Below are 15895 nucleotides of genomic sequence, written 5' to 3' on the forward strand. Positions count from 1 at the left end.
GACCGAGTATAGAATAAGAGATGCAGAAACCGATTTGCATATATTTAAATGCGTTATGAAGGAGGGACTGTGTTCGTTTTGCGCCCGGTCAGTTTTCAGGTCAATTTCATATCGTCGTTTCACATTTGCATTATGTATCCGTGCGTAAGGCAAGTAGCACTTGAAAGCACAAGAAGTTTTACTTGCACGCACCAGAGTACTTGCAGATGCTGTACGGCTAGACATGTTACATTTCTCTTCATCGCGACGCTTCGGATTTGCATTATCAAATAATTCGATCAGTTCGCGGTACATTTGCAAACAGTAGCTGCAGTAAATTTCTTATGAGAGAGAGTCTTATTCGGCTCTGAATTAACGTATGATTCTAGAGTAGTAACTTCCTCGAACGTTTCTTTTGACTTCGTTTATAAATATGTACATAAGAAAATTGGAAAAACTTTGCGTGGTTTGTATAATTAGTCATCGACGATTCGTACCATCATCGGTAAAGAAATTTCGTTATTAATATACCTCAGACGATTAGTATCTTATGTACCTAAAAAAAAATTTTTATCTACATAATTCTCTGTATGGTGAAGTAGATTCATTTTACCTTTTTTTTTTTACACTTACACGTTTTATCTTCATACACGGTTTTCGTTTCTTATTTTCATAGATAGATAGCTTGATAAATGTTTGACTTTACCTTTCTCACATATAATGCTATGACAATGATCACATTGCGTTCTGGCCTTTTACGTTCTGCCAATAATAACGCGTAGTAATAATTATGAGATTTAAAAGGTGTATGAAAAAAGAAGAATAAGATAATTAAGGGCAGATATGGTCAGGGCAAAAACGTTTGAAAAAAAAAAAAAATTGTCCTATATGTATCTCTTATTCAACAGAATAATTATAGTACCGATTAAGAAAAGAAGAAGAAGAAATTTCTGTTAAGAAATTCTGATAATATTCCAATGATATAATTGACAACAATTCTCTATCTGTCCATTTCTCTTTTTCTTTTGCGCCCCCAGAGGTGGCGACGAAAGGTAAGTCAAATAATTACCTCGTAGCGATGCGTGCAAATAAAAACTTGAGAAAACAAATGACTGAATACAACTGATTTGCGGTTGGAATAATTCAAAAGAAAAAGAAAGAAAGAAAAAAAAAATAGTCGAAAGTATCATCATTTATTCATTACTTGGTTTAATTGTAAATAATTTTTTTGCTTTGACCATTGAATGCCTGATAAATATGAAATCCTGCATTACCGACCGCCAAAACTCTGTCGCTGCCTTATCAAACAAGCGCGCTCGTTTTATATTCTCGCTTGCTTGCTTACCAATCGTGGCATGGATGACGCTGCGCGACTCTCCTTAACTGCAAACGTGTATACCTACCTATACCTATATCTATACGTCTATATACCTACCTAGATGTAGCTTCTCCCTGTACCCTGTAAACCGAATCCGCTATCTACTCGCCTCTTACCTACGATAGGTAAACAAGTCTCGTAATCTGATCGATCTCCTCGAAATCGAATATCATAGATCGGATGGTAACTTTGTGATTTTCCGTTCTTTATTTATTTATTTTTTTTTTTTTGGATATATTAAATTTCTTTCTCCAGATTTTCACTTCAAATTTTAAGGATTTGCGGTGGAGGGGCAGGGGGGGGGGGGGAGGGGCAATCTACGCCAGTCTGGAGGTTGCGATTCGGACTCGAGTTAGATCCTTAAGATTCCGAGTTGAGAAGCAGCCAGTGTTGAATTTTAAACGAGTAGGTAGATATATGTGTAATATAAAACGCGATAGATTCCCTTTATTGGTCAAGGTAGCTGCTTGAATAATAAACACACTCGCCACGTAATCCTAATGAATAAAGTATCGTCATCATCATTATCATCATCAGCAGCAGCAGCAACAGCTTCTTGACAAAACCTTTTTTGCCTTTATTTTTTATTTATTTGTCAATCCTCGTTGTGCTCTCCGCCTAGATATCGTAATTTATACACCCAACTATTCGCTTCCGCTTCGTTGATCAATTTCTTTCTAATTTATACAATACTTATCTATATGTGTTTGATAGCCGCAGGCGTATTTGCGTATCGCGATGTAATAAATATTTTGCCATTTGTACAGTACCGTAATTAAACATAGCGTATAGTAATGATAAATTACAATATCACGTTTCTATATTTTTATCCATTTTTTTGTCCTTATTTTTTTGTTCTTTTTTTTTTTTTTTTTCGTCGTATTTGGAATTCAATACCGTTAACAGAACTTTACTATTATACGCACGCACAGAAACGTAGGTGTTGATCTGATAACTATTTTTCATTCCAAATCAACCCACCTATAACTGTAAATTTTGGCTATCGGGATTTCATTAATCTCCGTAAATATATTGTCCTGATGCATGCAAAATCGTAGGTGTAGTTTGTACTCCATTCTTGTGTATAAATATTTCGTGGGTGTCTTGGTATCTACAAAACATGGAATTTATCGTTGCTATTATAATAATTAAGGATTAAATGAGCGAAGGAACGAATGAATGTGACAAATCTTGTATTAACGGCCTTGCATCTTATACACGTTTTATATTTTTTAACTTATATATACGTAAAATTTACACGCATTACACTACAGGACTATTAGTTAGAAATTTTAAAAATATACTTTTCTACACTATAACGAGCCGAATGTGATTACTGGTTGATAGAAAAGACGTTGAAAATTTCATATTCTCAAGCCCAAGACTTATTCTATTATAATACCCATGTGTCCACGCGTATAGACTTGACAAGTATCGAGTTTCGTGTCGCTTCGTATAACCGATAATCTCTCTGGTAGGTATATATACGACAAACCGACCAACGGACATGCGGGGTCCAACTAAGTGAATTAAGAAATCCGATCGATTATAGATTTTTCAAACCTTTGTCGTTCACCTTTGTGAAGAGATTTTATACGAGATTCGTTGGTACACGTCGCAATACATTTCCGAATGTGGTCAAGTAAACCTACAGCCTTTGGACCGATGTACAATGTACATACATACATGACATATCGAAAAAGCAAAACGCAATTAAAAAACTGGAAATGTATAAATGCGCGGTGAATCGTGTCAAAGGCTTCTAATCGTCTTTCCGTTGACGATGGAAGAGAATGAAATTAGGAAAAGCCAGTTTTTTTCAAAAATTGGCAAATTTCTAAGACGTCATGTACGAAGTGAGCCTTTGCGATAACGTCAATGGTGTGCACACATCCCACGGCAACCTGAGACGAGTGATAATTAGCATTCCGACAGGTTTGGTTGAACAAAGCTCGACAACCGGTGGGCAACCAACCGGCGAAACGACATCGTACCATTGAACTCGCATCCTGCCCAATTATCTCCATTTGAATTGGAGTCGTGACTTGGTTCCTATCGACGACGACGATACGTCAACCCGACGACGCACGGCTACTTGATCAAAATCCACGTACAGGTACTTCGATCTACCGATCACTAATATTATACGCATCTTGTCGAGCCACTCCGTTTATCCTACTAATCGAACGTTCGTCGGCCACCTGATGCAACGTTGACCAGTTGGCTAAAGGAAGATTCGCTATTCAGGATATTGTACCGTTTATCCGTACACTTACAGTAAATCGACCCTCTTTTTTACTACCGTTTTAACTTTTCATTTTTCACTCATTCCTTTATAGATCCGGCACGGAATCTAGAACAGCTATTTTAAATGCGCTAACTCAACATTTTTAAGCATTTCGGTGCAAGCACAATGATCGCGTGATCTTGATTATTCGTTCGTTAGGTTCTTTTCTTGGTTTATTCGATTTCAAATCACGGATACTCGTACAGTGTATAGACACGTTTAAACTGGCACAACGGTATGAACGAAGAAACTTGTTCTAAACGTAATATTCAGAAAAGAATATTAGATCGAATCTTGATTCGGGAAAAAAAATTGAAAAAAAAAAAAACTCCGGAAACTCGGGATGACTTCGAAAATTGAATGAATTTTAAATATCACCATAAACCAACGTAATTACAATATTACATTCAGATTATATGCTTAGAAAAAAAAAAATCAAAAAATCTCTCCATCTGTCGTCTTTTTTTTTTTTATCTTCCTTTTTATGTTTTGTCCGTTAATCGCTTCCATCGATCTATCTCTCGGTGTCTCCAAGCTCATCGTTGTTAAGCCTTTCAGTATTGTTTGTAGAAGTTTTTCAAAGAACTTACGATACACACGTAATCCAGCTGTGATATATCATACTATACTTGATATTTGTCTAGTTGTAGGACTTGGGCGTAGGTATGTACCTACGGCTATTAACGGCTATTGCCGGTTCTGATGTCACTTGCCGAGTGACGTAATCGTAAAGAATCTTCGCACGTTTGACCTAGGCCTACCGATCAGCCAATCAACGCACGGCCTCACGCCTTTCAGTGGTCCATACAATCCCGCTTTACCACCTGCGACAACACGAGTCTCTTTCGAAATTCGGGCGTGTAGTAGTAGAGAATGGAATGGAGATGGATAGAGAGACCTCTGAAGGCATGAGGTGGCGTCATATCGTCTTAAGAGGAAATTCAACACGATTATAATGGTCCGAGGTTTTGCTAGATTCTAGTATCTCGACCCATTTTTAAACATCAGTTCGATCGAGTATGCAAGTTAGGGGCTGCAGGCTTGCAAATAATGCAAATACATTGGCATTTCCATTAATCATTAATTTTCATTTTTTAATAGGAATAACTTTTATTAAAGAATTTAATTCAACGCTCAATGTATATTATTTTTTTCATTAAAAATTTTACAACCCTGATTCTGGTATAACCATCAATTATCAAATAAAAACAAGAAAAAAAATAAATAAATAAACATATCAAAAAAAAGGGGAAACCGGGTAAAACGACGTATAATTTAGACGAGAAAATCCCCTGCGGCGTACATAAACCGTGGAATTTTCATTCAAAAGTGTTTCACCGTTACGCTGTGTAACCTAGTCTATGCAAATTACGGAGCAGTAGTCGATTCGCGTGTATAATAAGTAGGTAATAAATGCTCGTCTCTCGGCGTTGTGGGTGTGGTAGAAGTAATTATTTATCCCTGCATCTCATCAAAACATGATATGTACCGTGCACGTGAGCGAATTTTGTATTTACGTGAATGCGAATTTACGTTGACTGCAGATGTACAAAATCAAAGATTAATTCACTCGATATTTGTGTCGTGATACAAGATCAGAATTATAAAATTAATGTCCGACAATTAATTATATCATCACTTTCTCTATAGGTATTATGCAGAAGTTGAAGTTAAAGTTGAAAAATAATATCTCCGTTGCCCCAAGAATTAGGGTCAAGAATTTGAAATTTTCTACCCTAGTTCAGATTGCTTCGCTATTTGCATTTCTTCTAACGGCGAGGTAAAGATTCAGCCGCGTAAACGGCTTCTTTGCAACTAACGGAGAAGAGACTCGACTGTCCCATATAAAAGACCGCATGCGGTATAAAATGTACGCCAACTCGTCTATCGAACCACAAAATAAATCAAAGATCCATAAAGATAAATCGGAGCGCACCTGCAGTGCTGCAGGTCATCGAGCATCCGCACACCGTCGCGTCGGTTGCAGGTTGTTGTAGACGCAGGTGTATATCGTGTTGCCGGATATGAAATCACCGTCCGTCGGGACGTTTAATCCAGAAGCCATTTCCGTTCGGCCTTATTATTTCCACCGCCTAACCGACGCGTTTAATACTCCTACCTTCGTCCGCTTGGCGTAGATAATCACACGACTTGTTCATTTTTATTCCCATATTATTTTTACCGTAAAAAGTTATGTCATGTGATACGATCACGTTTTGGAATTTTCGAAAGTCTCTTTAACCTCCGTCGTTTTGCTATTAAACAGTCAAAGAACCAAGCAAGAGCAAGAGTGATTATATACGTTAATGCTAGACAAGAATCGACCGGAAACGATGATCACGAGTGAAAAACCGCAGGTTCACAACGGATACGCGGATACGAAAGGTTTGTATTATAGCAAAAGTGAAAACTCGTCGGGCGATTAACGATTATGGTGATATTTACCGTATACTTCGACATGAGTAGCCGGACTGTCGAGTTGGGTGAAAAACTTGCTGAGAAAGTCTCCTAGCGTTGTTCGATCGCTTTTATAGTCGATAAATAAATAGTTGGTTGATTGGTTGGTTGCATACCCGCAAATAATGCACGCGACGTGTGCTCGGCTGTGCTTTGCGCAAAAGCTTACACAATAAAATTTCTCACACGATGTAAATTCAGACCCTCAGACAGGCAGAACCCGCGTTGTAACTACGGAGGCCAGGAAGCGAAGGCTGGTGGAAGCACCAGGTGGAACGCCTAGTTTTCATTGCCAGAACGACGAGCGCAGGGCAAACGAATGTCCGTACGGTCGTATTTAATAGTCGAGAAATTGGGGAATTGGAAAAGGATGAACGTTTTGACTAGTTGTACAAATTCCTTCCAGTGTCGTGGACGTTAAATTCGCGTTAAAGTTTATGCTGGATGGATATCGGGAAAACTGGGAATAGTCGGGGAAAAGTTAGGAAATTATGATGGATGATAGGGGATAACTAACGTTTTTTATTATAAATCGTTTTCAAAATTTCTAATTATTTGTGTGAAACGAAGCAGTGTGCATATATGTGTTTTTGGATTGAATTCAAATTTATATATTCAAGGTGTACAACTTATAGAGCTTTTGGTCATAAAAGTTGTTCAACATTACTCAAGTTTTGTGCAGGGAAAAAGTCTGGGAATTGGGAATTTTTTTTTTTTTCCAAGGTAAAAGTCAGAGAATTTTATTTGAACAAAAATGTCGAGAACCTGATAGAAAATAGTGGACAGGAAGTATAAGGATCTCACGATTATATCGTAAGGTGTTACTGAAGTTTGTTGATAATTTACGTCCGGATGCAGAGCACGATTATTAATATGAAGAGTGTAATGGATAAACGAAATTTTATAATAGAATTAGTATATCAAGAGTTCGCCTGTTTGTATCACTGTAATGTGCAATGTTGATTATCATTTTTTACGATTTTCTCCAAATATACTCTGCATTCAAAATCATTATCAAGTATATATATAAATATGTATGAAACGGGGGTAAAATTTTCTGATAAATCGATCGCCGCTTTTTATTTTGTAGAATTATTCTCACGTTGTGAGAAAAACTTTAATTTTTTAAAGGGAAAAAAGTGTCTAAAGCATCTCAAAAACGTTCTTCAAATAGGGTTTCTTTGTTCAAATATAAAGGCATCTCGAGTAAATAGTTTCATTTTATACGTACACGTTCAACCCGATATCCCGGCTTGATTCTCGCTGTATTAAACGGAATATAAACCGCATGTTGTTGCTAAAAATAATGTGCTGACTATGGTGCTCAGCGTTTCTTCGTAGGTATGCAGCCTTAACAGCATCGAGAAATGTTTCGTCGGTGAATTCTTGTAGCCGGAAATGTGACAAGTTTTCATTCATGTTTTATAATTCTTTACTTGAAATGCGATTGATAAGAAGGTTTCGGTGAAAATTCGTTCTTGTGTGATTATAAAATTGCCACGTACATACATATAATCAGCTTTTCAAAAAGTGCGTAATCGAATTACCGAAGAACCCTGCTATCGTCAATTTTTTAAATTTCAACCTTCGATCTCACCCATGCTTTCGACCCAATTGTATCAACTTAATTGAATGGAAAAGCTGATTTTCCAACACTGACAATCGGACTTAATTTGTTTCTAAAACGCTTCACGTAATACGTCAACATTCCTACATTCTATTTCAACCCACGTTTACTACTCGCGCCACGATGTGTCGTAGACTTACTACATTACATGCATATAATACTCGTTGCTCATAGTTATTCCCTCGTTTCTGTCACATTTATTGCATTAACTTTAACCAGCGTGGGTGTTGTCGCAACTACAAATAGTCTCAATGAAAAACAGCTGCAGCCTGATATTTCTTTATAGGTAGGTACTACTACTAGGTACCTAATACATCGTACTATGTATGGTTTACCAACTTGCCAGGAGGAAGAAAATATTTCGTCCAAGTCATTAACTCGCTTCTATATTATATGTATACTCCAGCAAACGACGATCATTTTTTTTAAACTAGTCCAACGCGCCTATAATATTATATTCAAACGGCTATAATCGCACCTTTTTATCCATCCTTTAAATTCGACGCCGCGAGGTATAATTTAATAAAATTAACAAGAGGAATATTTCTTCACACAGTGAAATATATTCGGTAACTTTATTCTATCATATTTTCAAAGTAATAAACATCTGGTCTCATTACATCGTAAAACGTATCAAACGATAATAATTCTACAAGTTTTAAATCACTAAAAAAAAAAAAAAAAAATTTCCCACCCATTTAGGTACTCGAAGCTATTCCAATTCAATCATTCGATTTACAATATTGCATATGTATAATGTACGGATGAAAATTAGTCATGAAGTGCAAATAAATTCTTCACTTTATCCGTCCATACATACATACATACATACATACATACATACATACTTAGAATAAAAAATACAAAATTCGTTATGCGTGGCGGCTTAACGTCGTTCGTCCGTATTTAGCGATCTGCTTTTGACGTTCGAGTCTAAAACGACTCTGCATAAGGAAAGAGGGCGGAGGGGGGATAAAAGTAGTGAGAAAGACAGAGAAACGGACGAGTGTATCTCACCTGTGTTTTCTTTGCCCTCCTACTCTGATATCGGAGCTTCGTTGCGTGGGTGGAAGGGGGAACCTCGGGTTTTATACTCTCGACAGTCACTCAACGAGCGGCGAGCTCGCGCGGTCGGTCGAACGACGAACGACGAACGACTCGATATTCCGCTCCTTCTCGACGAGACGACGCGGATTGCCTTTTTTCTTCTTTTTTTTTTTTCTTTTCATTACTCACCTCCGATTATCGAGGTCCTCGGATCTCTTACCTTCGGTGCTTAGATACCTCGTTTTACCTGCGAATCGGCTGCAATAATTGAAAATAATATCTCGGGTGATACGCGATTGCGTAATGTGTATATGACTTTGTGTGACAGTGTGTGTATCTTTTCTTTTTTTTTCTTACATATAATATATATTTTTAATTGTTAAAAACGTGAATTTATGGGAGGACGAATTTTCGGTTGATACACTTTATTTTACAAGCTTTGGTGTTTCTGTTTAAAAAAAAAAATATATAAAGAAAATTGATAATACGGAGACAATATAATATATACATGTGTATATATATATATATATATATATATATATATATATTATACATACATGTTTCGTTTGTGACGCATGTGCAGGCTCTGCGTCAAGTGTACGTTATGTTAATACAACTGTCAAGTGAAATGTTATTTTCGTTTTTTTTTTTTTTTAATAATAATAACCCCATAATTACGGGATAATTTGAAAAATACAATCTTAATTTAAACGTTCCAATTTCGTTCAATAACAACCGCTTCGATCCGTCTGCATATGTGCGTGTCTGTGTGTGTGTGTGTATCTGTTTGAAAACGCCGCAGAAACGCACGTGATCGTTCAACTGACATATATATTTATACTAGTTTTTTTTTTTTCTCTCCTCAATATCAGCTGTCACAATAATCTTTGAAGTTTACGATTGTAACGTTTGACAAAGTATTTTCAAGTGTACAATAGTACTATTATACGAGTATATATATACATACACTTATACTTTAACCTGATATCGCCGTAAATGATATCGTAATTTTATATCATATTGCCGTAACTTGTTGTCAATTCTGAATCTCAAATACTCAATTTATATACATAAAATAAATCCATATAATAAACTGCAAAGATCGTATAACGTTAAAAAAGAAAAACAGAAATAAACAAAAAAAAAAACAAACAAATAATTACATATCGACGTGCAAGTAATAAAAATACTCTCTCTCTCTATCTACGTAATCGAATGTCTTGAATAAAACGATTGTTCAATAACCGCGCATGGATCAGTCCGAAGTATAATTTATTAAAAATAAATAAATAAAAAAGATAAACATTATCAGTAAATGATTATAATAAACGGTAAATCCGAAACGAATTGATATTTAAACGAATAATATTATAGGATTGAAAACTTCGAAGAAACTGTGCAAAGTTTTCTATCTAAATTTAACGCTCTGCGATAATACGACGGAGTAAAAAAAAAAAAATAAAAAAAAATAAACAAATAAATAAATCATCAAAATTTTTTACGACGAAAGCTGATTACGAAGATTGATGATATTGAAAAATTGACCGAAATGTCGATGTATCGATTCAGCAAGGGTGGACGACTCTTCGTCCAGGGTACGAGAGAGGACGACGACAGGGATAACGTCGCGGCGTCGAATCCGACCGGCAGCAACGCCGCAGCCGCTGCAGCAGCTGATCTTCAAGCGATTTATACGAAACGACGACTTTCCACCGAGGTCCTAGGTACATAGCATAACGGGAATTAGAATACGGAATCGGAGGGAGAAAAAATTTAAAAAAAAAAAAAAAAAAATACATAAAATTCCACTTCAAGGAGTTGTTGAGGGGATCCGTTGCTTTCCGATTAAACAGCTTGTTGTTAGAGATAGAGAGGAAGAATAAGTAGAGGAATACAAAAATAGGAAGAGGAAGAAGAAAGGAAATGAATAAAAAAAAAATGACACAACACGTTGCTTTAACCAGTTGAAAAATGAGTCTTTGTTCAACAAATTAGGATAATACTACTGGTAGTAACTAGAGAATAGAAAACTGTTGTAGACCGGATGTGGTACCGTAACAGGTGTTGGAACTATTATAACGCTATACTGATTTAACGCAATGCTTCGAGACACGAGTTAACGTAAGATCGTGAATATTTCTTTTGTATTTTACATGCAAGTTTGATATTTGTTGGGTTTTTCTTATCTTATAGGGTTTCGTAATTTTTCTGCCGATCGCGCAACTTCTTCTTCTATTCGACAATCGCGAAAGGTTGTTTACACATTAGCAAACAGCTGATCACTCCGCCGTTAGCCTTGATCTTGCCCACGCGTATCGGCTTTAAATGGTCCTTCGTTGCATCTGTGACGCGTTATGCAAAAATTGTTTGTTACAGTTGTTTTTTTTTTTTGTTTTTTTTTTTTTTTTTTTACATATTCATTCATGTCTACATCGAATTTGATTAGATCGAGTTATTCGTTGAAATAACTTTACGCAGAATTATTCAAAATTTTATTAACGTACCCACGGATCAATGGTTTGGAAATAATCGAGATACTTTTTCAGGCACAGTTATTTAATAGAAACTTTAGAGCGTATAATTATAACAAGCGGAGTCGGCTCAAAGAAAAATTCTTACATAATGACGTAAGAGAAGACGCGCAGTTATCAGAAGAAACGCTTCATAAAACCATCCCGTAATTTGTTTTCTCTCTGGATTTTTTTTTTCTATTTTAACTTGTAACTACGGCTTTGAACAAACTTCCTATACTATCGCTATCTCGGGTACCTCTACTGACTTACATACCCGCAAACACACACACACACACACACACACACACACACACACACGCACACACACACACACACACACACGCACACCTCAATCTTATCACTGTGTAACGAAGTGCGTGCACGCGAGACATGCCGCAGGTATTATTCAATTGTTTGATAATTAGCACGCGACTGTCTTCGTGCAATTAACTTATTTTCTACCACTGACGATACCAGGTACGCGAAGTCAACGAAATTATACGGCGATCGAAATTTTTTATACCATTTGTTAAAATATGTACCTACATAATATTTTTGAAGAAGAAGAAGAAGAATAAGAAGAAGCTTTTTTCAAACGTTTCATCTTTTATCTTAACGGTAGGTTTGTTAATAGGATAATTTGTAATTAGGTCTTGAAGTAGATAATCGGCTGAGAATTTTTATCACGCTGTGTCGGAAAGCAACGAACTCCGCATCGGAAGTATAAAAACTGTCTATGTAGATTGACAATAAATCATATGAAATAAAAAAAAATTTTCGTTAAAATGAAATGGAACTCAGGCTCCTCGATCGAGTCAACGAAGACCTCTAAAAGGGGGGAAAACGGAACCCGTCGTATCGTCACTCGCATCGTCAGGAAGACGACGACGCTGACGCGCGGCGAGGAGAAAAGCGTTGCCGAGGATTTAACGAGGCGTGCTCAGCCGAAGGCTCTGCACGATAATCGCTACACCACAACCGTTGCCATCGGACAACGCGCACCAACAAAGCCGAAAACCGTTCGGGTAAGACAAGCGTTTCCTGTGACATGACGGTATCATTTTCATTAACAATAAACGCGGCGACTGGCGTTTTTTTTTTTTTTTTTTTTTTTTTTTTTTTTTTTTTTTCATGTATTTTGCCGGATTCTGGAAAAGAATCTGCATAAAAACGTATCACACGAGAATTAGAAGTCAGAAATTGATGTTTGAAGAGATGAGGAGAAAAAAGAGAGGAGGGAAAGATAAAATCCAAATTAAAGAATCGAAACTTTGAAAAGCTGTTCTCTGAAAAATTACAGTCTGAACTTGTCATTATATTCTTTCTCAATCTGTGCGACGTGCACGTCTCGCATTAGAAAAGAATGAAAGTGAACAAAGTTGAAAGACAGGTTATTTGAGTAGGTTATGGTATGTCCGGCGCTCGACGTGTCCTGCGAACGACAAAATGCATCCTGCAGAAGACCGATCCAGTGATGCGTTACACGTCATGTATCCTGGATCGTCGTGTAAATCCTCCCCAAATTTCTCTCGTATCCACACATTTGTTTGTTTATTGTAAAGTATGTACAGCGGTACTTTGTAAATAATATACAAGCATTAAGCAGCGAAATTTTCACCTAATTAATCGTGCCTAATCACGATTAAACGAGATAGAATTTTTCTCATCTCCTTTGTCGTGTTTTCGCTGCAGCCTACGTCCTTCGTACCTAATCCTCGACTAGATCAGCCACATACTTACTCTCTATAAATGGCCAAGGTGATCTTGCCGACGCGCCTATAGGACGCTTTTATAGCATGGTGGTAGGTATGCAGGTACCTACGTGTTACCGTTGCAGGATATAATTATTATTACCGGCCATTACGGTCTCCTTAGCTTCTGGAAGTCCGTTTTCATCGTACGTTGCACAATCTTCACCCCGTTCGAATAGACCGTGAACGTTGAAAGTTTAATGATTAATATATATGAAATGATTAATATAAACTTGGAAAGCATGGAAAAAAAAATTGCTTATTTATATCTTTTCACCTTGTAATTACATATGACGTATCTACGTGTAACGTTGTTAGAGAAATATCGTTTAAATGTCCGCCGGAATGAAGACAGTGAATTTAAATACTTTGGTGTATATGTGTAATAATAACAAGCTTTCAATAAATAAATTTAATTCAAATAAAAAAAAAAAAAAAAAAAAAAAAAACGAAATGTATTTTTGGTGGGCGCCAAAGTAGCGTTTCCTTGGGATTTCCATAAGTTGAATCTTGCTCGATGCACGCCTACCTTATTTTACGGCCGATCTGGAGGACGCGAATATAAGCCTCGACAAAATGAATATTATTTTATTTATCCTGTGCGCCAGGAACGAAAATAAACTGACATTGATCGTTGAAACGTGTGCGTATATGTATATTTTATATATATATTCATATGTATGTAACATATTTCTGCTGCATTAATAGTCAGTGGGCGAATTTAAGGCAGGTATAAGGTTATAGGTAGGCACATCCCACGTACGATTCCTTACCACAGCTGATATACCTATACGATTGTAAAATGTACGATGCCTACTCGTCCTGTCACAGTACGTCCGTATATCTGTATGTATGTATATATGTATGTATCGCCAGAAGAGCCACCTTGAATATATATCGTTTGGAAAAGAGGTTGACCTCGCAAGATTTCAAATCGATTCCGAAATTGCTTCGCAATCTCGCTCGGTTCGTTGATAATTTTTTAAGAAATTCCAACGCGAATGAAAAAAAAAATTATTAAAGGCAAAATGATTTCTTTCGTTTATTTTCAAGTTCGATATACGATTTTTTATGCTCCCTAACTTCGCTACAAAATTACCTTACATTTAACACCGATTTACTTATTCGTAATTTCACTCGACGTTACAAAATAACCTGAATATTAATTATACATATTTTAAAAAGTGAAAATTTTTTCTTATTCAAATATAACAATATTTACTTCTCACTCGCATCGTATAATAATAATTTATAATATTTTTTATATATATATATATATATACATATATGGTAATTCACACACCTCTCCGCAAAATAATCTCGCATGTGTCTCGTATTATAGGCACACACATACATCATACGTATGATTGTTACGTGTAACGTTTTAATTTTAAGTGCGATCACCGGTCGGCGCAACATTGCCATAAGAGCTGAGAAATGACGTCAACGATGTGAGGCAATACCTAGGCCTTCTTGTGCTTCGAGGACGGAATAAAACGCCGTTATAGCTCTTGGCAGGATTACACTTTCCTTCGTTCCGCAAGTCGCGCGATCCGTTTCTTTCAGTTTTTATTCCACCTCGTCGCGAAAAGGGATTCGACCATATTTTAATACCAACCGGCCTCAACATTCGACGAACACTTTGTCACCGGTCAATTTTTTTTTACCTGATATCAAATAAGTAGAATCTATTTTCAAATTGTTATTGAAAAAAAAATTTTTTCACACGCATTTGGAGTTTTTCGGACGAAATTTCATCAATTATTTGATTGTTTAAATCACTTTTATCTCTTTAACCAATAAAATTTATTAACCACTGGATATTTTTGACCTAAAGATGAATCCTTCTTCAGAGACGTCAAGTTTTGACGGATGAGAAAAGTTCATAATTTTACCTAAACCTTCGACGAGGTCATCTTACAGAGATCATAGAGAGATTGAACGAGCTATTTTTATTACAGCTTTCAGTCATATATATACTATATATGTGTAATATATATCCGTCGGTTTTCTACTGTTGCACTGACTCAATCCGAATGACTTTGCTAACTCGATTCACAGGTTATTCACACCTATTATCCACCTTCTTTCTCTCCGTCCTCATCCCGGCAGGATGATAAAATCGAGATCTCAGGCCGAGATTCGCGCCTAGTAGAGTGAAGCCTGAGCATTTCTTTTTTTAACGGAACTTGTCTATCACCTTATTTTTATTTCTTATTACTTTATTGCACGTATAGGCTGTTCAAAGATGTCGGTGATGGAATTTTATTTGACTATAGATATGCGTTTTATACTTTTATGCTTCCTCTTACGATTATTATTACTATTATTATTATTGTTGTTGCTGCTGCTGTTGTTGTTATTATTATCAATATACGCTCTTGAAAATTTGTGTCGAGTTTAATGAAAGATCAGCGATCGTTTAATTACACTGCCGGAGCTTGTGTTTTAACATTTTTTAGATAATGGATAATTATTGGCGTGCAAAATTTTATCGCAGCATATTATAATCACGTTAAATGAAAGAGAGAAGGAGAGAGAGAGAGATAGATAAATAGATATAGTAAGCCTTCACCGCGGTAAACGGGTTCAACCTTCAGCTAGCTAGGACTAAAAAGTTGAGCTATTAATCATTGATTGAAGAAGGCTTAATAATAACAGACGTACGATCCACGGTATTCATTATCACGACGAAATTATGTCATAAACGAATACGCGGGCATAAGTGTATGTATATAAGATGTATAAAATGATGACGCGGACGCGTAATCCGGGCATTCGAAACATCTCTTGGGCGTTCTGTGTGTCAAAAAATCATCCAACCAAAAGAGAGAAAAAAATACACAAACTGCTAAG

The 15895-nt window shown here is 36.4% G+C and overlaps 1 protein-coding gene across 49 annotated transcripts in view; it reads left to right on the forward strand.

Annotated features, from left to right (window-relative positions):
• LOC124407219 (microtubule-actin cross-linking factor 1) overlaps positions 1–15895 on the forward strand; it is a 175049-nt gene that overhangs the window by 101581 nt on the left and 57573 nt on the right. For 3 of the 49 annotated variants that reach the window (XM_046883146.1, XM_046883148.1, XM_046883164.1), the window contains exons 1-2: positions 10251–10499; positions 12090–12313. The exons of 44 other annotated variants lie outside the window; for them this stretch is intronic. In XM_046883146.1, the coding sequence (XP_046739102.1) occupies positions 10325–10499; positions 12090–12313 (399 nt within the window). In that variant the 5' untranslated portion in view covers positions 10251–10324. Of the gene's footprint in view, positions 1–10248; positions 10500–12089; positions 12314–15895 lie in introns of those variants that run through there. 2 more of the 49 variants (XM_046883163.1, XM_046883168.1) reach the window with 2 other exon arrangements.

Source organism: Diprion similis, chromosome 6 (assembly GCF_021155765.1).
Source record: "Diprion similis isolate iyDipSimi1 chromosome 6, iyDipSimi1.1, whole genome shotgun sequence".
Lineage (NCBI taxonomy): Eukaryota > Metazoa > Arthropoda > Insecta > Hymenoptera > Diprionidae > Diprion > Diprion similis.